This window comes from Thalassophryne amazonica, chromosome 4, assembly GCF_902500255.1.
Source record: "Thalassophryne amazonica chromosome 4, fThaAma1.1, whole genome shotgun sequence".
NCBI lineage: Eukaryota > Metazoa > Chordata > Actinopteri > Batrachoidiformes > Batrachoididae > Thalassophryne > Thalassophryne amazonica.
In genome coordinates this window covers 113,872,100-113,900,026 of record NC_047106.1, presented here as the reverse complement: position 1 = coordinate 113,900,026, position 27,927 = coordinate 113,872,100, and the positions used below count along the sequence as shown (strand labels likewise).

Here is a 27,927-nt window from a genome sequence, read left to right as displayed (position 1 = left end):
ATAATATATATATATATATACACACACACACGAGGTCTGTGAGAAAAGTATCCAACCTTATTATTTTTTTCAAAAACCATATGGATTTCAGCCAACCTTGAACCTTCTTGCGCATGCATGAGTTTTTTCATGCCTGTAGGTTGCGTCATTCGCCTGTGAGCAGGCTTTGTGTGAGCACTGGTCCACCCCTCTCGTCGGTTTTTTATTGCGAATAAATGTCTTAACAATTTGGAGCTTTGCTGCATCAATTTTTTTCCAGAAACTGTGAGAGAGACCTCTAGATGGACACCGTTCAAAAAATTAATATGGCTTTCAAGGACGATTTTATGGGGATTAAACACATTACAGAGTGTTACTGCCGCTTTAAGGACGGCCCACAACTGCTGAGAGCGCGGCGCGCTCCCAGCGCCGATCAACATGCTCAGACCCCGCTAAAACAACCAGATCATTTCCAACGTGAAGGCTTTGTTGATCCGGGAGGTCGTCTGACTTTCACAAAAAGGCAGGAGACGTGGACATCAGCACTTTTTCGGCACATTCCACTGTTACAGGAGTTTTTTCATGGAAAGAAAAGCGGAGGGACGCGCCACGGAGCCGTTCATTACATGGCACAAAACCACCTCCGTGTTGGTCTCACAGGACAGCTTTGAGATGGCTTTCAGACGGAATCCGGTTGCTTTCCAGTCGTGTGATTATCCGATTGTGATTGTGCATGAGCTGGACATGCCGGAACATGTCCTGTGAGGCTTCATCACGGCATTGCTTTGCGCCATGCGGCTCCACCGCGACGCGCGGAACTCCTCCGCACGTCTGTCTTAATGTGCCGAAAAAGTGCTGATGTCCACGTCTTTTCACAATTCCTGTGCTAGTCAGATGACATACCGCATCAAGACAGCGTCCAGTTTAGAAATGAACGGCACATTCCACTGTTACAGGAGTTTTTGTCATGGAAAGAGGAGCGGCTCCACCGCGCGTCGCAGTGGAGCCGCATGGCGCAAAGCAACGCCGTGATGAAGCCTCACAGGACATGTTCCGGCATGTCCAGCTCATCCACAATCACAATCGGATAATCACACGACTGGAAAGCAACCGGAATCTGTCTGAAAGCCATCTCAAAGCCGTCCTGTGAGACCAACACGGAGGTGGTTTTGTGCCGCGTAATGAACGGCTCCGTGGCGCGTCCCTCCGCTTTTCTTTCCATGAAAAAACTCCTGTAACAGCGGAATGTGCCGAAAAAGTGCTGATGTCCACGTCTCCTACCTTTTTGTGAAAGTCAGACGACCTCCCAGATCAACAAAGCCTTCACGTTGGAAATGATCTGGTTGTTTCAGCGGGGTCTGAGCATGTCTATCGGCGCTGGGAGCGCAGTTGTGGGCCGTCCTTAAAGTGGCAGTAACACTCCGTAATCTGTTTAATAACCATAAAATCGTCCCTGAAATCCATATTAATTTTTCAAACAGTGTCCACCTGGAGGTCTCTCAGTTTCTGGAAATAAATTGATGCAGCAAAGCTCCAAATCGTTCAGACATTTATTTGCAATAAAAAAACGACGAGAGGGGTGGACCAGTGCTCACACAAAGCCTGCTCACAGGCGAATGACGCAACCGACAGGCGTGAAAAAACTCACGCATGCGCACGAAGGTTCAAGCTTGGCTGACGCAATCACACGTGATTCAAATCCATATGGTTTTTGAAAAAAATAATAAGGTCGGATTCTTTTCTCACAGACCTCATATATATATATATATATATATATATATATATATATATATATATATATATATATATACACACACACGTGTGTGTGTGTGTGTGTGTGCGTGTGTGTGTTTATGTCCTGGTAGTCAGGATGATATACTAACTAACTAACATTTAGTGGAGACACAAGATTGGACTGATTAGATCGTTCAGTGTCAGCTGAGCTTTGAGATTCTCAGGGGAAAAAAAAAAATTGTCAGATGATTGCTGGTGATGTCAAAGATTTATCCTAAAGTAAATTAAATGCTACAATAAAATGGTTGGCTTTTCAAGTTGCAGAGCAGCCAGCAGCAGCTATAAATGAGGCCGCAGATGGTTCTGAGTTTTGTCATTATGATTGCAAATGCATCTATCTGACATAAAAACGGGAAAAAAATACAAAATTCATTCCAGCTTTCTGCACTGCTCGGTGGAAACGGGGCTGTCCTCATACTCTGGCTAAATCATCAAGGTGTGACAGAGTGTGAATGTTTGAATGAAAATGAATGTTTATTCATTCTAGCAATAAACCACTGAGTCACAACATGGACTTCACAGTGTTATTTTATAGTCTTTTGGAAAGTTGTAAGTTAAAAGTTCAGATCATTTTGAATGCTTTGTTTCTCGTGCCATTTTGATAGGCTGATGTCTTTAGAATGAGGTCTGCCACATAATTTCCATAATTTCATGTTTCATATCAGTCGTGTCACCTCTGTTGAAGCACGGTGGAGCAGTGCGGTCAAAGGTGGAGACAGTAATCACATCTAAGACTAATGTCTGAATCTCTCTCTCACACACACACACACACACACACACACACACACACACACACACACACACACACACACACACACACCTTTAACCGCTTAGTCCAATTAAGGGTCACGGGGGGCTGGAGCCTATCCCAGCAGTGACAGAGAATCACATAACTTAAAAAACAAAACAATGTTGAAAGTATATGCAGCAGTTGAAAACATATTTTTAATGACATTTTAAAATGGACAACGCTGGATCTGCTTTATTAACGTCATTGTTTCGCACAGCTCAATACAAATGACTGCAACGTCGTCATCTAAACCACAACATTTTACTTCAATTATCGCTGGGCCTCACCTCTGCTCATACCTAAGCTCACTGTGGACAATGTGTGACAGCTCCCCACCACCACCACCACCACCACGCCGTGTGGTACCGTGGGTAGCTCTATGAATAACTGCCCAAGCAGCAATCAATGGCACTTTGCTTTCCCACAGTATTACTCAGCCTGTACCGCAAAACATGGCAGGATAAGCAGCGAGCCCAGACGGTAGCCGAGTGCCCCTTTCCTGTGCTGCCAAATCACTCATTACTGATAAAAAGACTTTGACGGCCACAAGTAATAAAAGATGTCATTATTTATTTGGGTGTATTTCTTAACAAAGACAACCAAAAAATAAAAAAGAAAGAAAGAAAACAAAGGAATTAGGAGAGGTCAATAAAAAGAAATAAATAAAAATCTCTTTTTCAATTTTGGAATAAAGTTTACAGTTACCTAAAATTTGCTTTTGTAAGATAACAGAAACAATAAACCAAAGCTATGGGATGTAAAATGTGTTTTTCTTAATTTATTTTACTTTCTTTTTAACTTTTAGCTCAAGAAGATTTTCAGATTTAAAGTATGCACCAGCCTTCATAAGTTTGCAAATGGCTGCCTTACAAAGAAGGAATGCACCAGACATTTTTTAATCTTTTGGCAGCAGTGCCTAAATTTTAATTTAATTTCATTTATTTTCATTTATATAGCAACAAATCACAACAAAGTTGCCTCAAGGCGCTTCACACAAGTAAGGTCTAACCTCACCAACCCACAGAGCAAGCACACAGACGACAGTGGTAAGTAAAAACTCCCTCTGATGATTTGAGGAAGACCCTCAAGCAGACCAGACTCCAAGGGGTGACCCTCTGCTCGGGCCATGCGACCGACACCATAGACAATACAGGAAATTATACAGGAAGTTTTGGGAGATTTTGGGAGTCCATGCTGGTGCACAAGATGGGAGGCCTGCAAAAGAAAACTCAGAGTATCATCCACAACGTATCAGATGAGAGAATTTTTTAAATAAAAACAAATTTGTACAAGTCACAATCATCAGTAGAACTCAAAATGATTATTCTTCTAAGGGCTCTGTCACACCTTGATGATTTAGCCAGAGTATGAGGACAGCCCCGTTTCCACCGAGCAATGCAGATCGATACTGCATGGTATGGTACAAGTCCGAATGGTTAAGTCTGGCTTGGTTTGCATTTCCACCACCAGAAGAACCGTTTTGTTTGTAGGCAAAAAACATAAATGCTGATGAGCACTTCATCAAGCACATGCACACTATCACGTGGCGTTTCCTCTCCACATAAAGCCGAAACAGAGTAATTTAACTTTTTTATTTTTGTCTTGGTGGATCATGGGATTTATTTTCATGGTGTGCAGAATGCTGAAGAATCGACTGATCTTTTTGATAAACGCTGGCGTGAATGAATGAGGCGCTGTGACTCTTTCAACTTTTAAAATAAGTCTTGTTGTAGCACAAAGCGCCAGAGTTCTCTGGTTCAAGTTGAGAAATGCACCAGGAGCAGACAAACACACAGACTGCCTTAAAAATGCTTCATTTCTTCAGCCACGACAAGGAACTAAAGTATTTTCAGATGTAATTTTCCAAAATCAGGACGCTTTATGTGTATAATTTTTAGTCAGGCTGTGATGATGAATCCAACTAAAATGATATAACAGGTAAGATTAAGACTTCATATTTATTCCGTGTGAGGATGGTTTAAATATTTGTAACAGTCTGAACTGCATGAGGACTGCAGGCTTGAGTCAATCAATAGACAGCATTAATGATGCATTTCAACTTATGAGTAACTTACAACCCCAATTCCAATGAAGGTGGGACATTGTGCAAAATGTAAACAAAAACAGAATACAATGATTTGCAAATCCTCTTCAACCTATATTCAATTGAATACAGCACAAAGACAAGATATTTAATGTTCAAACTGATCAACTTTATTGTTTGTGTGTAAATATTTGCACATTTTGAAATGGATGCCTGCAACATGTTTCAAAAAAGCTGGGACAGTGGTATGTTTCCGACTGTGTTACATCACCTTTCCTTCTAACAACACTCAATAAGCGTTTGGGAACTGAGGACACTAATTGTTGAAGCTTTGTACATGGAATTCTTTCCCATTCTTGCTTGATGTACGACTACAGTTGTTCAACAGTCCGGTATCTCCATTGTCGTATTTTGCACTTCATAATGCGCCACACATTTTCAATGGCCGGCAGGTCTGGACTGCAGGCAGGCCAGTCTAGTTCCCACACTCTTTTACTACGAAGCCACACTGTTGTAACATGTGCAGAATGTGGCTTGGCTTTGTCTTGCTGAAATAAGCAACGACGTCCCTGAAAAAGACGTTGCTTGGATGGCAGCATGTGTTGCTCCAAAACCTGGATGTACCTTTGAGCACTGATGGTGCCATCACAGATGTGTAAGTTGCCCATGCCATGGGCACTAACACACCCCCATACAATCACAGATGATGGCTTTTGGACTTTGCGGTGGTAACAATTCTGCATGTTTTTTCCGCTTTTGTCCGGAGGACATGACGTCCATGATTTCCAAAAACAATTTGAAATATGGACTCATCAGACCACAGCACACTTTTCCACTTTGCGTCTGTCAAATCAAATGATCTTGGGCCCAGAGAAGGCGGCAGCATTTCTGGATGTTGTTGATGTATGGCTTTCGCTTTGCATGGCAGTTTTAACTTGTACTTGTAGATGTAGCGACAAACTGTTACTGACAATGGTTTTCTGAAGTGTTCCTGAGCCCACGCAGTAAGATCCTTTAAACAATGATGTCGGTTTTTAATGCAGTGTCGCCTGAGGGATTGAAGGTCAAGGGCAGTCAATGTTGGTGTTCGGCCTTGCCGATTACGTGTAGAAAGTTCTCCAGATTCTCCAAATGTTTTGATTATATTATGGACTGTAGATGATGGAATCCCTAAATTCCTTGCAATTGAACGTTGAGAAACATTGTTCATAAACTGTTGGGCTATTTTGTCACGTAGTTGTTCATAAAGTGGTGATCCTTGCCCTATCTTTGCTTGTGAACGGCTGAGCTTTTTGGGGATGCTCCTTTTATACCCAATCATTACAATCACAATTAGTGTCCTCGCTTGCCAAACACTTATTGAGTGTTATTAGAAGGAAAGGTGATGTAACATAGAGGTAAACATACTACTGTCCCAGCTTTTTTGAAATGTGTTGCAGGCATCCATTTCAAAATGAGCAAATATTTGCACAAAGACAATAAAGTTTATCAGTTTGAACATTAAATATCTTGTCTTTGTGGTGTATTCAATTGAATGTTGGTTGAAGAGGATTTGCAAATCATTGTATTCTGTTTTTGTTAACATTTTACACAACATCCCAACTTCATTGGAATTGGGGTTGTACAAGAAACAGGTCAACTGCATAACTTTCTTACAAGTTATGGCCTGTGTATGTGAGATGTATCAGCCATACGCTGGCATATGTTGAAAATATTGTGCATGCCCAACATTTTTCAATGAACTCACTGTATTATGACGCACAGTTGTGCTCAAAGGTTTACATACCCTGGCAGAATTTTTGCTTTTTTGGCCATTTTTAAGAGAATATGAATGACAACACAAACCTTTTTTTTCTCTCATGGTTAGTGGTTGGGTGAAGCCATTTATGGTCAAACAACTGTTTCCTCTTTTTAAATCAAAATGACAAGAGAACTACCTAAATGAACCTGATCAAAAGTTTCATACCCCTGTTCTTAATACTGTGTATTGCCCCCTTTAACATCAATGACAGCTTGGAGTGTTTTGTGGTAGTTGTGGACGAGGCTGTCTGAGGGTAAAGCTGCCACTGAATATGTTTCAGACTTTATTTACATCAATTACAAAGAAATACAAACAATATGGCACTCTATGGTAAATCTGCATGGAGTAGACAGTTCTCAAAAACTGAGTGACTGTGCAATTCAATTCAATTTATTTCCTTTATATAGTGCCAAATCACAACAGAGTTGCCTCAAGGCACTTCACACAGGTAAGGTCTAACCTTACCAAGAAGGAGAAGAGTGAGGAAAGCCACCAAGACACCCAGACAACCCAGAGGAAGTTATAGCCTTAAGTGGCTGTGATTGGAGAAATTATGCACAGTGCAAGCTTTGCATTTTGTATCACCAGTTATCCATCTTCATGATGAAGTGGTATAGAGGAGGACTTTCTTAAAAAGAAGGCCTGAAAGTTTAGCTACAAATTGACAGAGGGTACATCTAAGATGCAAGCCTGGATTTGATCTGTTTTGGTGAAAGAAAATCCTTCTCTGCTCTACTCCACTATGAAGCTAAGAGTAGTGATGCAAAATGCAAAGCTTGCACTGTGCATAATTTCTCCAATCACAGCCACTTAAGCCCATAACTTCTCCTGGGTTGTCTGGGTGCCTTGGTGGGTTTCCTCACTCTTCTCCTTCTTGCACAGTCACTCAGTTTTTGAGAACTGTCTACTCCATGCCGGTTTAACATAAAGTGCCATACTGTTTGTATTTCTTTGTAATTAATGTAAATAAAGTCCAAAACATATTCAGTAGCAGCTTTACCATCAGACAGCCTCGTTCACAATAACCACAAAAGACTCCAAGCTGTCATTGATGTTAAAGGGGCAATACACAGTATTAAGAACAGGGGTATGTAAACTTTGGATCAGGGTCATTTGGGTAGTTTTCTTGTCATTTTGATTTAAAAAGAGAAAACACTTGTTTGCCAATAAGGGGCTTCACCCAACCACTAACCATGAGAGAAAAAAAAGCTTTTGTGTTGTCATTCATATTCTCTTTAAAATGGCCAAAAAAGCAAGAATTCTACCAGGGTATGTAAACGTTTGGGCACAACTGTATGTTTGCCGTCGTCAGCCTGTTTCAAGCTGAAAACCTCCACATTTCAGGCTCTATTGATCCAGGACGTCGTGAGAGAACAGAGAAGTTTCAGAAGAAGTCGGTTTCAGCATTTTATCCGGATATTCCACTGTTAAAGGAGATTTTTTTAATGAAAGACGTGCGGGCGGATTGCAGCGTCGGCTCGCAGCCGCCGCGACGCTCTGCCACAGGAAAAACACCTCTGTTGGAAGCCTTAAGGACAAGTTGGAACATGTCCAGCTGTTAAACAATTTCTCATATACTCACTCCACTGAAAGCCATCAAAAGCCGCCTGGATTTTACAAATGGTTATCAACACGGAGGTGTTTTTCCTGTGCCGCCGCACTGCGCCGGCTGCGTCCCGACGCGCGGACCCGTCCGCACATCTTTCATTAAAAAAAAATCTCCTTTAACAGTGGAATATCCGGATAAAATGCTGAAACCGACTTCTTCTGAAACTTCTCTGTTCTCTCACGACGTCCTGGATCAATAGAGCCCGAAATGTGGAGGTTTTCAGCTTGAAACAGGCTGACGATGGCGCCTGGGAGTGCTGTACGACGTCTCGCTCCGTGGGAAGTCCTTAAAGCGACAGTATCACCTCAAAATCTCTCATCAGCCGTTAAAATTTTCACGGAAAACCAGCTTAATTTTTCGAAGCGTGTCCACTTCGATGTGTCTCACAGGTTTAGAAAAAATTTTGATCAAACAAAGCGCCAGTCTCTCAGCAACTTCTCAGACAAAGGAATTCCGACGAGGGGCTGGATGACTCCTCCCACAAGGCGTGCTCACAGGCAAATGACGTCACCGACAGGCGTGGAAAAACTCACGTATGTGCACGAGGGTTCAAGCATGTCTGACGTAAAAACATATGAATGAAATCCATATAGTTTTTGAAAAAAATAAAAAGGACCTATACTTTATTGACAGCCCTCGTATACCAGTTCTAAAGTTGATTAAATGCCCACCCTAAATTAAGTTTTATTAAAGTTGATTTTACACCCACTAAAAGTTCAATAATTTCATGACCCCAATAGATCATATAAAGCAAAAAATACTGACTTTTCCTGAAGTTTTTCTCATCTCGCCCGTGTCTTACCTGTGACGACATCATCGCTGCTAGTACTGGTAGTAGTTGTGGTGGAATCGAAGTTTATGTTGAAATGTGCTCTTACTTTCTAAGATTCTTGTCCCAGAACAATTCCTGTTCTAGGACAATGGCTAGTTTTGTGAAGATTAAGACACTCGAAGTTCAGTATTGTTGTAAGAGCTAAATAAACGCTGGAAGGTTAATATGCATAAAGAACCATCTGCCAGAATCACTCACGCATAACACAATATAGTGTCAGAAGAGCTATGACTAGAAGCAAAGGAAAGGCAGCGGAAGAGTTTAAAAAGTTTAGGCATCCATGACAGGCAAGACTAGGGACGAACAAGGTGCACAGGCACCCCAACTAGCAACTAACCTTGCTAATACACCTCCGAATGCAATGTTTATGATTCAACTTCCAGACTCGCTTGACTTTTCAAAACCCCAAGACTGGAAAAGATGGACCTGGAGTCATATGACAATGACATCAATGTGAAAGTTTGCACTTCGAGAGTTGCGGCACACACTGTGACAGACTGAGTAAACTGATTAGAGCGTAATTAATTAATGATTTATCCGGTAGCAAAAATCGTCTAATGTGTCTGTTTTCAGTGTACTGCAGACAGAATCCTGCTGTGATGGTTTTTGTGGTGCCAACACGTGAAAGCAGCGCAACATCAGCGCGTTGCACACCGCCTCGGGTGATAATTGCCAACAACACCACTGTACTAAAACTTTCTGGGGAGAACCCTAAGGGCATTGATCCAGCGAGGTGTATCACACAATCACAACACTGCACCAGCAGCAGCATGAATTATCAGCGTTGGGGAGGTGATGGACTTGGGCTTGAGACCAGAGGATCCTCGGTTCAAGCCCCAGCCTGACCGGAAAATCACTACAGGCTCTTGGGCAAGGTCCTTAATCCCAGAGTTGCTCCCGGTGTGTAGTGGGCACCTTGCATGGCAGCACCCTGACATCGGTGTGTGAGTATGTTTGTGTGAATGGGTGAATGTAAGGCATAACTGTAAAGCGCTTTGAGAGTCTGATGCAGATGGAAAAGCGCTATATAAACATTTACCATTAATGCACAGTACAGTATCTTCATGCTTTATTGCTGTTGATTCGACTATCTGAATGGTCACAGCAGAAACAAAGGCAAAAATGTTAGTGAGCCTGTGCCCATTGTACTCTGTTTGCTGTTTTTAGTTGACAGAAGGAGGCACCTGGTGTGGTCCTCTGCTGCTGCAGTACATGCTTCTAGGTTCAACATGCTGTGCATTTATAGATGCTCCTCTGCATATGCTTGCCATGTGACAAGCTGATTAAATGTTTGCTTTAATGAGCAGTTGAACAGGTGTACCTAATGAAGTGGTCAATGAGTGCATGTGACCTTTCATCTGAGCAGTTACATCACTACAGATTAAATATGATTTAGATCTCGCACGTCATGAGGATGTGGGATGAGGATGCAATGGCCGAAAGTTACTGAAGGCATAAATCTTCTTCTGGATACTGGATTAAAAATATGTTCCAGATCAAATTCAAAGTACGTAAAATTTCTCACTTTCAAGGACATTATCCTAGAAAGTTTTATCTAGGACTTTATCTTTTATTGTCTAGGACCCTCACATCGGGGTGAATGTGAGGCATCATTTGTAAAGCACGTTGAACGTCTGATGCAAATGGAAAAGCGCTATATAAATGCAGTCCATTTACCATTTATCCATCTGCTCACCAAATTTCATCAAACAACCTCTCACAGCTTTTTGAGTTACATGTTGTTATGTGCCAAACATTCTTCTGGGTTTCATTTCCACAATATATTCCAGACCAATTATTTCCTGAAACACTAACATTATACATTAAATAAAGGCAAATTTTGGAAAAAGAAATATTGTTAAGAATATAAAGAATGCTAAGCACTACGTTGCTCCTGGTATGCAGTTGAGCACCTGGCATGGCAGTACACTGACACCGATGTATGTGTATATATATATATATATATATATATATATATATATATATATATATATATATATATATATATGTGTGTGTGTGTGTGTGTGTGTGTGTGTGAGAGAGAGAGAGAATGTAAGGCATCATTGTAAAGTGTTCTGAGTGTTTGCATCACATGTGAAAAGCTTGATAGAAATGTAATCCCTTTACCATGGTTGTACAAGAACATTATGTCAGATACATTATCACTCACTGATTATTCCATGTGTAGTCTTTGTGGAATCATGCTGTGAAAGGGCACGTGACCAGACCTACGACTGACAACAGCAAGGCCTGCTTGTGCATAAAACCATGGGTGTTAAATTAAGGGGCAGGCTTGGGGAGTAACGGAATACATGTAACGGCGTTACGTAATTAGGATACAAAAAAAGGTAACTGTATTCCGCTACAGTTACACAAAAAAAAGACATTCAGATTACAGGTATATTTAGTAAAAATGGGGATTAGTTCGCAGGATTACAATTTTAATGCATTTTATGATATTATCTGTATATAATTTTTTTTTTTCTTTGAAATGAAAACGTGGACAGCATGATGTCTCCTAACCGGGCAAAATATTGATGAAGTACCTGGATGTTAATGCATTTTCAATGGAGATTCGCGACTGAATACACTGAGAAAAATGCTCGCAAAATACGTGTTAAAATGCCATTTTGACCTGGATATCGAGCCAGTAAAATTAAATTACATTAAATTATGTCAGGAAAGTATTAAACTTACTCTGACACACACACATTCCCAAATATTAGTGTTGAAAGTTACAAGGATCTACGCTGTTCAAGCTGCTGAGCTGAGGCGTCCTGCTGTGTGTGTATATATATATACTCAACAAAAATATAAACGCAACACTTTTGGTTTTGCTCCCATTTGGTATGAGATGAACTCAAAGATCTAAAACTTTTTCCACATACACAATATCACCATTTCCGTCAAATATTGTTCACAAACCAGTCGAAATCTGTGACAGTGAGCACTTCTCCTTTGCTGAGATAATCCATTCCACCTCACAGGTGTGCCATATCAAGATGCTGATTAGACACCATGATTAGTGCACAGGTGTGCCTTAGACTGCCCACAATAAAAGGCCACTCTGAAAGGTGCAGTTTTGTTTTATTGGGGGGGGGATACCAGTCAGTATCTGGTGTGACCACCATTTGCCTCATGCAGTGCAACACATCTCCTTCGCATCATCCGTGAAGAGAACACCTCTCCAGTGTGCCAAACGCCAGCGAATGTGAGCATTTGCCCACTCATATCGGTTACGACGACGAACTGGAGTCAGGTTGAGACCCTGATGAGGACGACGAGCATGCAGATGAGCTTCCCTGAGACGGTTTCTGACAGTTTGTGCAGAAATTCTTTGGTTATGCAAACCGATTGTTTCAGCAGCTGTCCGAGTGGCTCGTCTCAGACGATCTTGGAGGTGAACATGCTGGATGTGGAGGTCCTGGGCTGGTGTGGTTAAACGTGGTCTGCGGTTGTGAGGCTGGTTGGATGTACTGCCAAATTCTCTGAAACGACTTTGGAGACGGCTTATGGTAGAGAAATGAACATTCAATACACGAGCAACAGCTCTGGTTGACATTCCTGCTGTCAGCACGCCAACTGCACGCTCCCTCAAATCTTGCGACATCTGTGGCATTGTGCTGTGTGATAAAACTGCACCTTTCAGAGTGGCCTTTTATTGTGGGCAGTCTAACGCACACCTATGCACTAATCATGGTGTCTAATCAGCATCTTGATATGGCACACCTGTGAGGTGGGATGGATTATCTCAGCAAAGGAGAAGTGCTCACTATCACAGATTTATTCTGGTTTGTGAACAATATTTGAGAGAAATGGTGATATTGTGTATGTGGAAAAAGTTTTAGATCTTTGAGTTCATCTCATACAAAATGGGAGCAAAACCAAAAGTGTTGCGTTTATATTTTTGTTGAGGTATATATATATATACACTATATATATATATGATATTTTTACACAATTATCCTTTATTGACCAAGTTTCATTCATGAAGTCAGTGGTGTGGGTACGCATCTCTCTGTGCGGGTGTGACTGTGAGCGGCACAGCGCGGGTCATTATACGAGGTCTGTCCGTAAAGTATCGTACCTTTTAATTTTTTTCAAAAACTATATGGATTTCATTCATATGTTTTTACGTCAGACATGCTTGAACCCTCGTGCGCATGCGTGAGTTTTTCCACGCCTGTCGGTGACGTCATTCGCCTGTGAGCACGCCTTGTGGAAGGAGTGGTCCCGCCCCCTCGTCGGATTTTCATTGTCTGGAAATGCCGGAATGAAAAGGACTTTTTTTCCATCAGAATTTTTTCAGAAGCTGTTAGAGACTGGCACCTGGAAACCATTCGAAAAATTTATCTGGCTTTCAGTGAAAATTTTACGGGCTTCACAGAGAATAAGGACTTTAACTACAGGTTTAAGGACCCCTTTAAAGGACGGTCGGTGCGCCGCGCTGCGAGCTGCGACGATGCGGCACAAACCACTGGATCATTTCTAAGCTGATGGCTCTGTGGATACGAGACCGTCGTGTGCTCTTTCTCTGGTTATCACAAGAGGTGGACATCAGCCATTTTCCGGCAGATTTCACTTTTAACAAGAGATTTTGTCATGGATAGCCGCGCGGAGGCTTCGCGCGTCATGACCGATTCGCTGATGAAGCGAGACAAAGGAACACCTCCGTTTCGGCGTGTTAGAGGACAAGTTGGGACATGTCTATCTCAGTCGAGTGAGTATAAAAGAAATTGTGGAGAGCTGGACATGTCCCAACTTGTCCTCTAACACGCCGAAACGGAGGTGTTCCTTTGTCTCGCTTCCAAAGCGAATCGGTCGTGACGCGCGAAGCCTCCGCGCGGCTTTCCATGACAAAATCTCTTGTTAAAAGTGAAATCTGCTGGAAAATGGCTGATGTCCAGGTCTTGTGATAACCAGAGAAAGAGCACACGACGGTCTCGTATCCACAGAGCCATCAGCTTAGAAATGATCCAGTGGTTTGTGCCGCGTCGTCGCAGCTCGCAGCGCGGCGCACCGACCGTCCTTTAAAGGGGTCCTTAAACCTGTAGTTAAAGTCCTTATTCTCTGTGAAGCCCGTAAAATTTTCACTGAAAGCCAGATAAATTTTTCGAATGGTTTCCAGGTGCCAGTCTCTAACAGCTTCTGAAAAAATTCTGATGGAAAAAAAGTCCTTTTCATTCCGCCATTTCCAGACAATGAAAATCCGACGAGGGGACGGGACCACTCCTTCCACAAGGCGTGCTCACAGGCGAATGACGTCACCGACAGGCGTGAAAAAACTCACGCATGCGCACGAGGGTTCAAGCATGTCTGACGTAAAAACATATGAATGAAATCCATATAGTTTTTGAAAAAAATAAAAAGGTACGATACTTTACGGACAGACCTCGTAATCTCATTATTTTAAGGTGCAAATTAAAAAAAATTCCCAGTCTTATCGAACAATTTTAATCACTAACGACAAGTATTTTAACTAGGCATTGGTCTAGCAGTGGAAAATATCAACTAGACATAAGTGAAGAGTTAATGGTCCGTGTCATCGGGCGACACAGGTAGGGCAGGAAACATACAGCTGTTTATCATCCAAATATCACAGACAAAGTGACAAGAATAACCAAAACCACTTACTTATGGAAGGAAATATTGTCTCCCTTGTTCCTCCATTTGTGGCTTTGCCAACATGCGCAGCTTTCCAGCATATTCCACCTGTTTCTTGAACTTCTATGCACGCAAATCACTAACTTGCCCGGAATTAAAATGGCGATCACGCCTCCTTACTGACAGTATTTACTTAATGGTTTTCATTATGCTTTTGTTCTTATTTTGAAAGTTCAATAAGTGGACTGATATGTTAAACATGGTGTGAATGCCATGTGAGAGACTAAAGTAAGATCATTTTATGTTTACTGAACAAGTAGCAGACTTTTTTTTGTTTTGTATATTGTTCTGCAAGCCACTTTTAATTACAAATTCATCCGCCCACCACCTGAGTTTTCATTATCCTTCATTTGTTTGGCATTTTTTGTTGAAAATTTAGCAGCTGAACACTGAGTGTGTTTAAAACAATATTGTGGCGCTCTTAATTCATAATGTGAAGTAAAACAGAGCATGCCATGTAAAAGAAACAGTTTTATTTTTGCTTAATAAACTGTACTATGTGGTCAAGACTATTTAATAAACTGTACTATGTGGTCAAGACTATTTCTATTTAGTTTCTTTTGTGTGTATTAGCATATTTGATATTGGAGTAATCCAGAAGTAATTGAAAGTAATCAAATTACATTACTTTAATATTATGGTACTTGGATTACGTTACTAACTACATTTTTCAACAGGTAACTAGTAACTGTATCGGAATACATTTTTAAAGTAACCCTCCCAACCCTGTTAAGGAGATACTTAGGTTTTAGGAACCGGGCTCTGAGAGGACACATGCCAGGACATGGAAGACAGCCAGAGCCAGATGCAAAGAACCACTGCCACAGAAAAAATAAAAACAATAAAAAACACTCAATTAAGGCAGTGTGGAACCAGATCACGTGTGACTATAAAACCACAATATAATCAGGATTTTCTTCATCTGAAAAAGTTTTGTTTATTTAATATCAGGCCCCACAAATTGTTTTTAATTAGCATGTGGAACATTTTAATTTGGCCTTTGACATACTGATTAATCAAACACTGAAAATTTGCTTTTGTGGATGAACGTGATAAAGAATTAGCAGAGAACTACTGCAGCACAGATATGTTATAAATGAACTGCTTACATTTAAAGACAAACAAACAATGAGAATTCAAGCCATCTTGTGGATGGCTTGAATTCAGTGCTCAAGGCTACACTGGATAAGGTTGCGCCTCCTCTTTTAAGGCCACGCCTTCCCAGGGCGCAGTCGCCTTGGTTCAGTGGTTACTTGCGTGACCTTAGGCAGAAGGCTCGAGGTTTGGAACGAAAATGGCGCAGTTCTAAATTAGAGGTGTTCCACCTTACATGTCGTGATGCTGTCTTAGATTATAAGCATGCACTACTGGCTACAAAGCGTGCCTATAATTCTGATTTGTTCAATAAAAACAAGCATAATTCAAAGTTTTTGTTTGAAACTGTAGCATTTCTCATTCATGGACAGCCACCTGTTATTCACTCTCCCTTTTCAGCACAGTACTTCTTGGACTATTTCGAGAAGAAAATCAAGGATATTAGGTTGAGCATATCTCAGCAGGCTTTGGTCCAACCACTGCATACTGCTATGGAGGTGGATGCACCCACTGAGGTGTTACCAAGATTTACTGATTTTGATGGTATCTCGCTAGGCGCGCTGACAAGGCTCGTGACGTCTACTAAAAGCACAACCTGTTTATTCAATCGTATACCAACAAAACTGTTTAAGGACCTGTGGCACATTCTTGGACCGACTGTGCTGGAAATTATAAATCTCTCATTAACTTCTGGATCTGTTCCTAAATGTTTCAAGTCTACAGTAATTAAACCATTACTTAAGAAATCCAATCTCAACCCTAGTGTATTGAAAAATTATAGACCGATATCAAATCTATCATTTTGTTCTAAAATCCTGGAAAAAGTGGTTTCGCGACAGCTCGTGGACTACCTCACTGAGAATAATCTTTGTGAGCCACTGCAGTCTGCTTGTAGAAAATATCACTCCACAGAGACAGCACTTACTAAAGTAGTGAATGACCTTTTGCGAGCAATGGACTCAGATACCACTACAGTCTTGGTGCTGTTGGATCTTAGTGCTGTGTTTTATACTGTGGATCATCATATTTTACTCAATAGGCTGGAGAATCACTTTGGTATTACTGGAACTGCTCTTGCATGGTTGACGTCATACCTGTCCAGTCGTTCTTACTGTGTATTGTGTAATGGCACCACCTCTGATCGTAGGGACATGAAGTTTGGGGTTCCGCAGGGATCTGTTTTAGGCCCCCTGCTTTTTTCCCCTTGGGAATATACTGCAGCGCTTTGGGATTCCCTTTCATTGCTACGCTGATGACATTCAATTGTACATGCCAATAACTGCTGGTAATCTCATTCACATAAAATCTTTGGAAGATTGCCTTGTATCAGTAAGAAGTTGGATGTCTGATAACTTCCTACTTTTAAATTCTGATAAGACTGAAGTTAAGGTTCTTGGTCCAGCGAGGTATCGGCATCAATTTGATCAGCTAGCACTTATCTTAGGTTCATGTGTTATACATCATACGGATAAAGTGAAGAACCTTGGAGTAATATTTGATCCTACGTTGTCCTTTGATCTCCACATTAGAGACATTACAAGGACTGCTTTCTTCCATTTGCGAAATATAGCGAAGATTCGTCCCATCCTGTCTATGGCTGATGGTGAGACTTTGATTCATGCATTTGTCTCTTCTAGACTGGACTATTGTAATGCTTTATTTTCTGTCTTACCGCAGTCCAGGATTAGGGGTCTTCAACTGGTTCAAAACGCTGCTGCCAGACTTTTGACACAAAGCAGAAAGTTTGACCACATTACACCCGTTTTGGCGTCCCTGCACTGGCTACCAGTTGCTGCAAGATCGGATTTTAAAGTACTGTTATTAGTTTATAAAATTGTTCATGGAATTGCACCTCCCTACCTGGCTGGTAAGCCCCTATGTACCAGCTCGGGCCCTGCGTTCTCAGGGTGCAGGACTTCTGTGTGTTCTCAGGGTGAATAAAAAGTCTGCCGGTCACAGAGCTTTCTCCTACCGTGCTCCAGCTCTGTGGAACAATCTCCCGGGACACATTCGGCAATCTGATACTGTGGAGACTTTTAAGTCACATTTAAAGACTCATTTGTTTTCCCTGTTTTATCATTAGTGTTATGATGTGTTTTTATTCTTGTATTCTTTTATGGTCATCTTTTTATTGTGTTTTAAATTTTTAATTCAGTTTTCTTTGTTGTTGTTGTTTTATGTTGTGTGAAGCGCCTTGGGTGAGTTTGTCATGAATTGGCGCTATATAAATTAATAAATTTGATTTTGATTTGATTTGATCAAAACAAAAACAAAAAAAACAACCGGCAGCGATCTTGGTGGCCAGCAGACCTCAACTTTATAAATGAAAGAAACTGGTAACTTAATTTCAAGCTACATGTAACCAGAAAACCATAAATGTTTAGCACGAGAGCAAGTGAGCAAGCGAGAGAGAGAAACTGCTATTTTCTGATGGTTTAACAGAGAGAGAGAAAGTCACAATCTGATATAAGCATTATAATACACTTCCCCAGAAGACACTCTAAGTACATTAAAGTTAGTTCAAATAACATTGTAGTCGTATTTACTTCAAAGAAATGAGATTGTGATGATTATTGTGTTTAAATTCTAACCACTAGGTGTCAGAAATGTAGTCAAATGTGTGATAAGATGGAAGTGAATGTAGTAGTGCACACTCATGTCCAGTTTGTGATGGTAATGCACTAACAGGTTGCCAACTTCCAATAACCTCTACAGAAGAAGTAGTCAAGATAACAGAAGATGACTAGATAAACAAAAATGTGCATGGAAATGATAAAGCATTGATGCGAAATCCCAAAAATAGGCTGCGTATATGAAGCAAAGAAGAGCATAGATATGGTTTTGAAATGCTGAAACATGCCACCACACTGCTGATGAGCTTGTCCGCAGTGGCCATCAGCTCTGTTGACACATCGCTTTTGTCTAAAAATCGAGATGAGACTCATGTTTGATAAATTCAATTCCAATCATTCCAAATATGCTTTGATCAGACCCTACACCAAACTCTGGAATCAGATAAGAACATGTCTAACAAATACGTTTTACATTTTTTCAGAGGCTGGAAATTATTAAAATGAAAAAGCAAGCGTTAACATAACCCTGAAAAAAAAAAGTATTTCTGTGTGGAAAGGGTCTGTCGGCGGCACAGCGGCTGGTTAGCACTGATGCCTTACAGCAAGAAAATCGTGGGCTCACTTCCCGCCCCGTCTGTGTCAAGTTTGTATGTTCTCCCCGTGTCTGCGTGGGTACCCTCCGGGTGATCCGGCTTCCTCCCACATCCAAAGACAAGCACATCAGGTGAAGTGGAAACTTGAAATTGTAGGTGACACGATATATAATGTTTTTTTGAGTATTTAAGACTAAAATTAAACAGTAGTTTGAAATTTAGCCTTTCCTGGTGCGGAGTTACTGAAGAGAGAAGTATTTGGACTTTGAACTGCGTGCCACTAAAAACCAGGAAACTTCCTGGTGAGTCATGACATTGGAGAAGAAGGAGGAAGTAGCATCACCGCCGGAACCATTATCTTAATAGCCCCATTAATTTATGGATTTTTACAGGCTGACAGCCGGTGACGCACTTTTTTTTTTTTTTTTATACGTGTCAGAACAGTTCATTCTCGCCGGCTGAATCCTTTTGATTGGCAGGTGGCACACATATATTGATGAGTGCGCACGCATGGTGTCTGCAGCTTCTCCACTCCACACGGAGGCAAAACTGAGTATTTATACATTATTTTATTGTTTTGTGGATCATGGGATAATTTTGTCACGGGCAGACTGAGACGTTATGAGCAGATGAGGTGCTGCAAGTCTCTTTCTTGTGGCACAAAGCGCCTGCGGTGGAACAAAAGGATCCATTCACAGCAGAGACTTGATCCATCAGCCGCATATGCAATTAACGGATTACACCTGTAGTTGACCGTGCCAGTCCCGGATCGGTACAGCAGAAACTCGACCCATCGTGGGCTTTTCTTCAGCCAGGACAACGAATTAAATTATTTTCACCAGACTGAAGATGATCTCATTGAAACAGACAGGAAAGATGATATTATTTACTCCTTGTGTGAATGGTTTTAATATTTAATAACATGATACGCTACTAACATACAGTACGCTAGCTGTATTCAAGAAGGAAACAATATTTATTTTAAAAATAGATGATATTTTCAGTCCCGCATGACATTTTTCAGACTTGAAATGTACCCGTTTCTCAGGAAAAACAAAATCATAAATAAAAATCCACACTTCCTCATCACTTTTTTTAAATCAATTTATTCCGACCAAAGAGCTGGCAATATATATATATCATCTCCACCTGCATGCTGAAATCGCCTGCATTATTTATTTTTTATAATCATCATTCTGTGTTCTGAACTCTGCCAAAATCATCGCTGTTGTCAGACTGAAGGTTTTACTCCAAGGTTTCATTTCCCTCATTGTCATCTAAATAAGACTCAAAACCTTAAGGCTATGTCCCCACACCTTCTTCAAAATTACCTTCAGACTGGACTTCCAAAAAAGTTCCACACTAGAAAAAAAAAAACAAAAAAAAAAAACAATTGTCCAAAAACAGCTCGACCTCTGCTGTGTTTGATTTGGGCTTGAATCAGCAGGTCCCGTTCTTGTGAAGACGTAGCAACAATATGGCCGCGGCTGAGGGCTGAAATAGAGCGCAGGCTTCAGACAGCTGTTGTTTATCCTTCACCTGCGCACCTATCATCGACTTTTATTGTTCAGGATTTTTTTTAAATATCAACATTTCATCATTTTTAGTGATTACTGTGCACATTTTTTTGGTGTCACGTACACTTTAAATTGACTATAGGAGTGCATGCAGGTGTGAATGTGTTTGTTTGCAATACGTCGCCCTGCAACAGACTGGCACCCTATCCAGGGTGTACCCCACCTCTCACCCTATGATTACTGGAACAGGCTCCGCTCCCTCCCCTGTGAACCTTAATTGGAGTAAGTGGGTATAAAAAATGGATGGACGGATGGAAATGGTTTGTCTCTCACTGACAACCCCTGCTCCTAATCTCCATCATCCATTCAAGATCCACTAACCATCCAGCAAATGGCAGCCATAACTATGGGATATCACATAAGCACAACAAAGTTGCTTTTGATATTAATCTGGTGTACCAAGGTATACCAAATTTTAAGGAGTTTATCCTCATCATATACTCTTAATTAATGAGTTATAAGATGACAGCCTTAACCGTTTTTACACTGTTTGTTTTCCGCAGCATACGTTGTGAGTTTGTTGGTAGTTTCGGAGTATAGCTGCTAAGTCCAGCAACTTATACTCCGTGTGAAGTATATACCAAAAAAAAAAATCATGCAACCATTAACAACAATTATTAAAAAAAAAAAAAAAATTTATATAGGACTTTCTCAAGAATCAAAGCATTAAACAAAATAAACTCCAATAGTAAAAGAATAACTGACAACAATAAAAGCACACCAAAATGGTGCACAAAAATCACAAATTAAAGAACTGATAATACAGAAAAAAGGTGCAGTTTATACTCCAAAAAAATACGATACATGCCTAAACCTTTTCAACAGCCTCGGAACCTATTTCTGTGCTGTAAATGATGTCAAAAAACTTCCAACAAAAGGAAACTCTCAATGGTTATTTGTGACTGACTGGGTGTCTTCTTGGCTCATGATTTGGAAGTGGGAAGCATAATGTTTCAATAGAACAAAAAGCACTCAGGCAGCTCAGGATGTCTTGAAGCAAAGGATGCTGCAATAAATCTCTGACAATGTGATTTTTTTTTAAGCTGGGAATGTGGCCTGTCACCAAAGACAGCAAATGAAAACTATGTTTCTCCAAAGGGAGGTTGACGCCCTTCACTAGTGTTCAGTGGGACGGCCTCTCACACCACAACTGACATTTTAAGTCCTCTCTTGTGTAACAGGAGTACAGCACACATAGATGATTGCGATAACTCAATGATGTTCTGAAACAAATGTACAAACACTGCTTCAGTCAAAACACAACTCCAAAATACACAATAGTGTGATTTAAATGTTGATGCTCAGTACAAGCAAGAACTCACAGCATTTTGTAGAACACACTGACAAGGGAAATAAGGCAAAGAAAGAACGAGGAAAAAAAAGTATCAGCGTTGAGCCAGCAGACTCCGATAACTCACATACTGCAGGGAGAAGGCAGATGACTGGTTAAAGGTTCTTAAAGCTTTGGTAACAGTCCTTATTCTCTGTGAAGCCCGTAAAATTTTCACCGAAAGACAGATAAATTTTTCGAATGGTTTCCAGGTGCCAGTCTCTAACAGCTTCTGAAAAAATTCTGATGGAAAAAAGTCCTTTTCATTCCGCCATTTCCTGAGAATGAAATGAGCCGAGGGGGCGGGACCACTCCTTCCCAAGGCGTGCTCACAGGCGAATGACGTAACCGACAGGCGTGGAAAAACTCACGCATGCGCACGAGGGTTCAAGCATGTCTGACGTAAAAACATATGAATGAAATCCATATAGTTTTTGAAAAAAATAAAAAGGACCTATACTTTATTGACAGACCTCGTATTTTCATTGTTGTATGTGAATTTTCTGGGCGCTAGCTTCTGTCCTTCAGCCTAGCTGCTGTTTTAATGGAACTTAACGTATACCAATACTAGCTTGTTTATACTGGGTAGGTTTCCTTATGGACCACAAAGCCTACAGGTTCCACTCCCCCGTCTGGACCTGATGATGGACTGTCAACTTCAACAGAGATTGTGGTAGGAGGCGTGAGGCTATGCAGCCAGTGCATGCTCATGTGGACCGGTCTGTTCTGTTTTGTTTTTGTTTATGCGTCTAAACTGTACACAAACAACATGGGGGCATGCAGATTATATGAAGGGTGAATCTTGCAGCTGCTGAATTTGGCAGTACAGGCTCATATCCGGTATGAATAAATAAATAAATGAATAAATAGAGGGAGGAAAAGTGAACTCTTGCAATATACTTAGTTGGGAGGCAATAATCTGCTCCTTATTATTGTTAAGAGAACTTTTCTTTCTTAATAACAAGGAGTCACACTCACTTTTTTTTTTGAGTGACTGTGACTTAAAGTTGTCTTATTTACTGTTAATACACAGTAGCTTGCATATGATACTTTTGGCTGGATTTAAACATTGTTTATTCCTGGTAGGTTTTCAGATGACAAAAAATAAATGTATTTGATCTTTGTATTTTTTAATCACTCTTTTAGATTTACTGTTGTATACTGTATTTTGCAATTGGTGCAAATTACTTACTTACATTCTGACACATTTCTCACATTTCTAGTGGCAAATATAGAATATAAATGATCAGATGGAAAGTATAGATCTATTTGTTGTTATGGTGTTAAAAATGTTAATAACCGGGGGTGCAATGCACGGGGTTGATGACGGGCAAAAAACACAGTCTACCCACTTCAAAAATGTAGACTACACCACTGGTTAAATCTGTCACCAAATGACAACAACAGACTAAATGAACATCTGCTACAAGAAATGTTTGGCCTATCAGCCAGTGCGCACCATTAAAAAAAAGGAACTAAACAATTATAGTGATCGATCACAATGCAGTGAGGTTTGGTCTGCATTTATCACTAAAAGTAGACCAGTTCCAATTCAAATCCATATACATGTTTGGCACAGGGTGCAAATCTGAAATATTCCAAAAGTGGGCATGGACCATGTTGCAATTCTACTATTGCTCAAGACTTCTGTAAATCAGTGTTGGTCCAGAAACAGAAGTATTGGACAAATGTCCAAACTGTATGCATTTCAGAAAAAAATTAAGCCCCAACTCTTATCCAAATCCTATAACCAAACCATATAAAATGAAGTTGTACAGAAAGCACAAATTGTTAGCCGTAAGGCACGCATTGCCATTTAAAGTGCCAAACGTCACAGTTCATGCATAACTCTAACCTTAAAAGGTTTAAACTTGAAATTTCTCAACTGCCTCCTGCACTATGATTTTGTACACCAAGATGTCCCTCTTTATCTTGTGATGATAATGGCAGTTTGTTATTGGATACCACACAATCATAACGGTTTGCTACTGGATCCACACTGTGAGAAGGTAATATGGTTCCACTTTGAAAAAAAACAGCCATTTGGACGATGCTTGGCAGCTGAGACATCAGGTTTAGCTCCTTGTTCCCACACAAGCTTTGCAGAGTACAATCCCAGAAATGATGCTCAGATACTGCAGTACCACACATACTGTACCAATTTCATTTCTTTCTTTTTTTTTTAATGACTGGCTGGTTAAAGGAGTATGTGAATTTTTAACCATAGCGCCCCCCATACACACACAAAATCTTTCTCCACCCCTGGAGTAGATGTTATCTTGATGTATCTAACCACAGCGCATTACACAGACCTTACAGTAACCACTTCATCCCTGGGGAGACACAGTAAAAGCACAATGAGGTCCCTGTGTCGGAGTATCAGGGAGAACTTTCTTCCTAAGTGACTACAGGACCCCCTTCTTCTTGTTCTGGACACACATGAACCTACCTTCCAGCCAGCAGAGCTGTTGCTGTCTCCTTTATCTTTGAAATAAGGCACGCTCTTCACCATCCAGTCATAGATCTGGGACAGAGTCAGGCGGTTCTCGGGGAGCTTTCGATGGCTTTGGTGATGAGGTCTGCGTAGGACATGTTCCCCCAGGCGTTCCTCCTGGAGGAGCTGCTCTTCCTCTGGGCCGCGGCGGCCGCCGGGGAGGAGAGCAGCGGCACCTGCTGCTGTTGCTGCGGGAGCTGCTGCTGCGGGTTCGGCTGCTGCTGCTGATGATGATGCTGTGGGGGAGGCTGCTTGTGGACGCAGTTCTCCTGACACTGAAAGTCAGCGCACAGAAGGACCGGCTTGTGCTCCTTGAAGTCGTCGGTCTCCTCCAGCAGGCTGAGGTTGTTGATGAAGTCGGAGTTGCCGGCGGGTTCCTGCTTGACAGACGGGACCGGCGACGATGTGTTGGAGTCCACCGGGTTGATGAACTCCGGCCGGGGCAAGGGCCAAGTGCACGACCGGGGACGTGTCAGGGGCTCAAAATCCGGGTCAATATCCACCAGGGGTGGCTGTGCCGCTTCCGCCATGCTCGAAGGGGCGACGGAGATTTAAAAACTCATACAAGAAGAAAATTAAAAAAAAAACTCAAGTGTGAAAAAGTGAAGAAGCTGGCGGAAATAAACAGCTGCAGGAAAAAACAATGTTCCGTCTCCGTCAAAACTCACATCCCAGATATTTAAAAGTGTTCGGCGCCAATTGGGGAGGTGAACAAATAAAAACAAACCCAAAAACTGCGTGTGAGCAGAGACCGCGTTCACTCCGTCAGCCTGTTGACTCTGCGCTCAGCGCGTGAGGAGGATTTACTGGAACTATCGTCTGTCAACTGACGCCGCCCACATTTGATTGACAGCACACAAGCGCCAATCACTGACTCAGAGTGGGAGCGCTGGATTACAAAAAAAAAAAAAAAGCATGGCTATTGTTTTCATTCTTTGGCAAAGTAAACATGTTATTTCAAAAAAGTCACATTTACATGCCACTAGCGCTGTCCTCCCAAAATAAATACATGATAGTAGTAGCAGTGATTATTATTATTATTATTATTATTATTACTATTATTAAATTGGCTGAACGCCAAGTCACATTTCATTTGATAATATAATACTTGTAAATAATAAATAATATAATAAATATAATATAATAAATAATATATAAATAATATAATAATAAATAATATAATACTTGTAGACAAAATAAAATTGTCTAAATCTGAACTTTGGAAATATATTAGCAACTGAAAACCAAATAATATCATTCAGTCACATACTGAATAACTGATTTTGAAATAATGCAATTTAAATCTTACTTTGTGGAAATGTTTGACTTTGAAAACCACCTTTCAGATTTGATGTGGTCAGGATTTCACCTTGTGAAATTTGCAGTAGTTGGTTTCATGTCATGTAATTCCCACAGTTTTACTTCCAGTTTACATTTATTTACTGGTTCTCATAGTCGTATAGAGAAATCACATGCGATCCATCGCTGATGTAAAAATCTGAATTTTAGCATCTGAATTTAACCGAGCATATTTGAGTTTTCACTTGATTTTTTTTAATTTTTTTTTTTTTACCTTATTTCAGCTTATTGAAACAGACCCACTTTAATATAGCTTTTGAAAATTAACCAAGTAAATTTGAAAGCCCTAAAGCAAGAATATACTGGAAATAAAGTATTTGGAGTGGAGAACTTTTGAAATTCAGACCACACACAGAAAACTAAGGTGGTTTTCAAACATTTTAGTGAAATAAATTAAGAAGTATTAAAAATATGTTGACTGTCTCCTGTCACCACAGCAGACCAGCACTGGGATTTGGCACAAGTTTCCACCAGATGCCTTTCCTGACAGAATTCCAGCCCCATACGGAGAAACACCTTTGCTGCTCCTGGTGTTCCCAGGCCAAGTACTAATCAGAACATTCTCTGTTTTACCTCTGCAGTCTGACAGGACCAAGTGTGCTGAGAAAAAAAAAACATGGCTTCAGCTGAAGAGAGATGGTCAACGGTGTTAATAACATTTCAAAATGTGGCGCTCATCTGCTGAGATAATTCACATTAATATGCCAATGATTTACTTCCACAGTTGTGCTCGTAGCACGTCCAACAATGTCCTGGCAGATTGTGTGGAATGACGTTCAGGAAGAATTTCAAAAGCTCTGGCAGTTTATCAGCCTTTTGTACATCTGAGTCCAGATTCAAAGACTGTGGAGCTCTCGATGTTCCCACAACTTTCACACTTACAGCTGCTAAAGCCAAAAATCAGACTCCCACCTCTAATGTGAGCATCATGGAGGAAAACAGAGGCTCACATTTCTTTGTTTTTGACTTTGAATCTGAACTTATATTTCTTATAATGACCACCTAGTGTTTGACAGCTGACTTGAGACTTGACTTGGGACTTGCTGATTCATGACTTGAGAGTGATTTGATGGTGACTTACTCCCACCTCTGCCATTTTCCCGTGTGAAGTTATGCTGTGTATATATATTGCGCAACAGGAGCGGCTGTCCCCATAAGTGGTTAAATCCCCTGATATCACACAGGGTTCAAACAAGAGTGTGCTGCTCTATTGGTTGTGGAGAATTTTAGCAACCTTGACCATGACCTTTGACCAATCTGATCCAAAGGTTAATCATCTGGACACTCAGTACAGAACTGCAGCGCGACAGGATGCTGCCAACAATAATGTATGGACGTGTCTCAGTAAGAACATCTCACCTCGAACCTGCATCTCATCAGTCCGCTTTCTGTCTGTCTACCAGGCATGTGCGCACACACACACGATGACAGAGTTGCTTCTACCTGTGTGGTATGCTGCTGCATATGCTTACATACCAATCCGTCAGTCCTGCTTCCACCCAACTAAGTGTAATTACACACAGAATAATAGCTGACAATATGCTGTTTCATGAGCTTCATGAATGAGAATTTTGTGGGTTGTCAAATTTTTCTCTTTTGTACATGGTGGCGGGGGGGGGGGGGGGGGGGGTCAATGACATGCATGCATAACATTAAACACTACATGACAGAAACGCTAAGTTCTAAAAGAAGGTTGCGGCCTTAAGTTGAAAGATATGTGAGAATGTTAGCTCACAGGCTCAGGTTCCCTTAAATGAATGATTAGACAGAGTATACAACCTAAAATATTGCACAAATATAATGTAAGAAAAAAAAAGGAAAGATCAATTTTTTAAACACACTCAGTAAAAGACCAAATAAAACCTGTGTGCAAATAACAAAAATAACCATCAAACGCCACTAATGCAATTGTATACACCCATACTGTAACAGTCCCACCACAAAAATAAAATCAAACAGTAAAGCTGAAGGTTACTGGTTATAGATAATCAAGTAAAGCATCATCTTCAACCGCTTATCCAGGATCAGGTCACGGGGGCAACAGCTCTAGCAGGGGACCCCAGACTTCCCTCTCCCGTGCCACATTGACCACCTCCGACTGGGGGATCCCAAGGCGTTCCCAGGCCAGTGTGGCGATATAATCTCTCCACCTAGTCCTGTATCTTCTCCAGGGTCTCCTCCCAGGTGAACGTGCCTGGAATACCTCCCTGGGGAGGGGCTCAGGAGGCATCCTTGCCAGATGCCGAACCACATCAGCTGGCTCCTTTCGATGCAAAGGAGCAGCGGGTCTACTCTGAGCTACCCACGGATGACCGAACTTCTCACCCTATCTCTAGGGGAGACTCCAGCCACCCTCCTAAGGAAGCCCATTTCATCCACTTGTACCCGCAATC

General features: G+C 41.1%; 1 protein-coding gene across 1 annotated transcript in view; it reads right to left on the bottom strand.

The window, feature by feature from the left end:
* foxo1a (forkhead box O1 a) overlaps window positions 1–24,963 on the bottom strand; it is a 127,464-nt gene extending 102,501 nt beyond the window's left edge. The window contains 2 exon segments of the mRNA XM_034168437.1: window positions 24,131–24,231; window positions 24,234–24,963. Coding sequence (XP_034024328.1) covers window positions 24,131–24,231; window positions 24,234–24,705 — 573 coding nt within the window. The 5' untranslated portion in view covers window positions 24,706–24,963.
* Window positions 24,964–27,927: the final 2,964 nt, after the last annotated feature.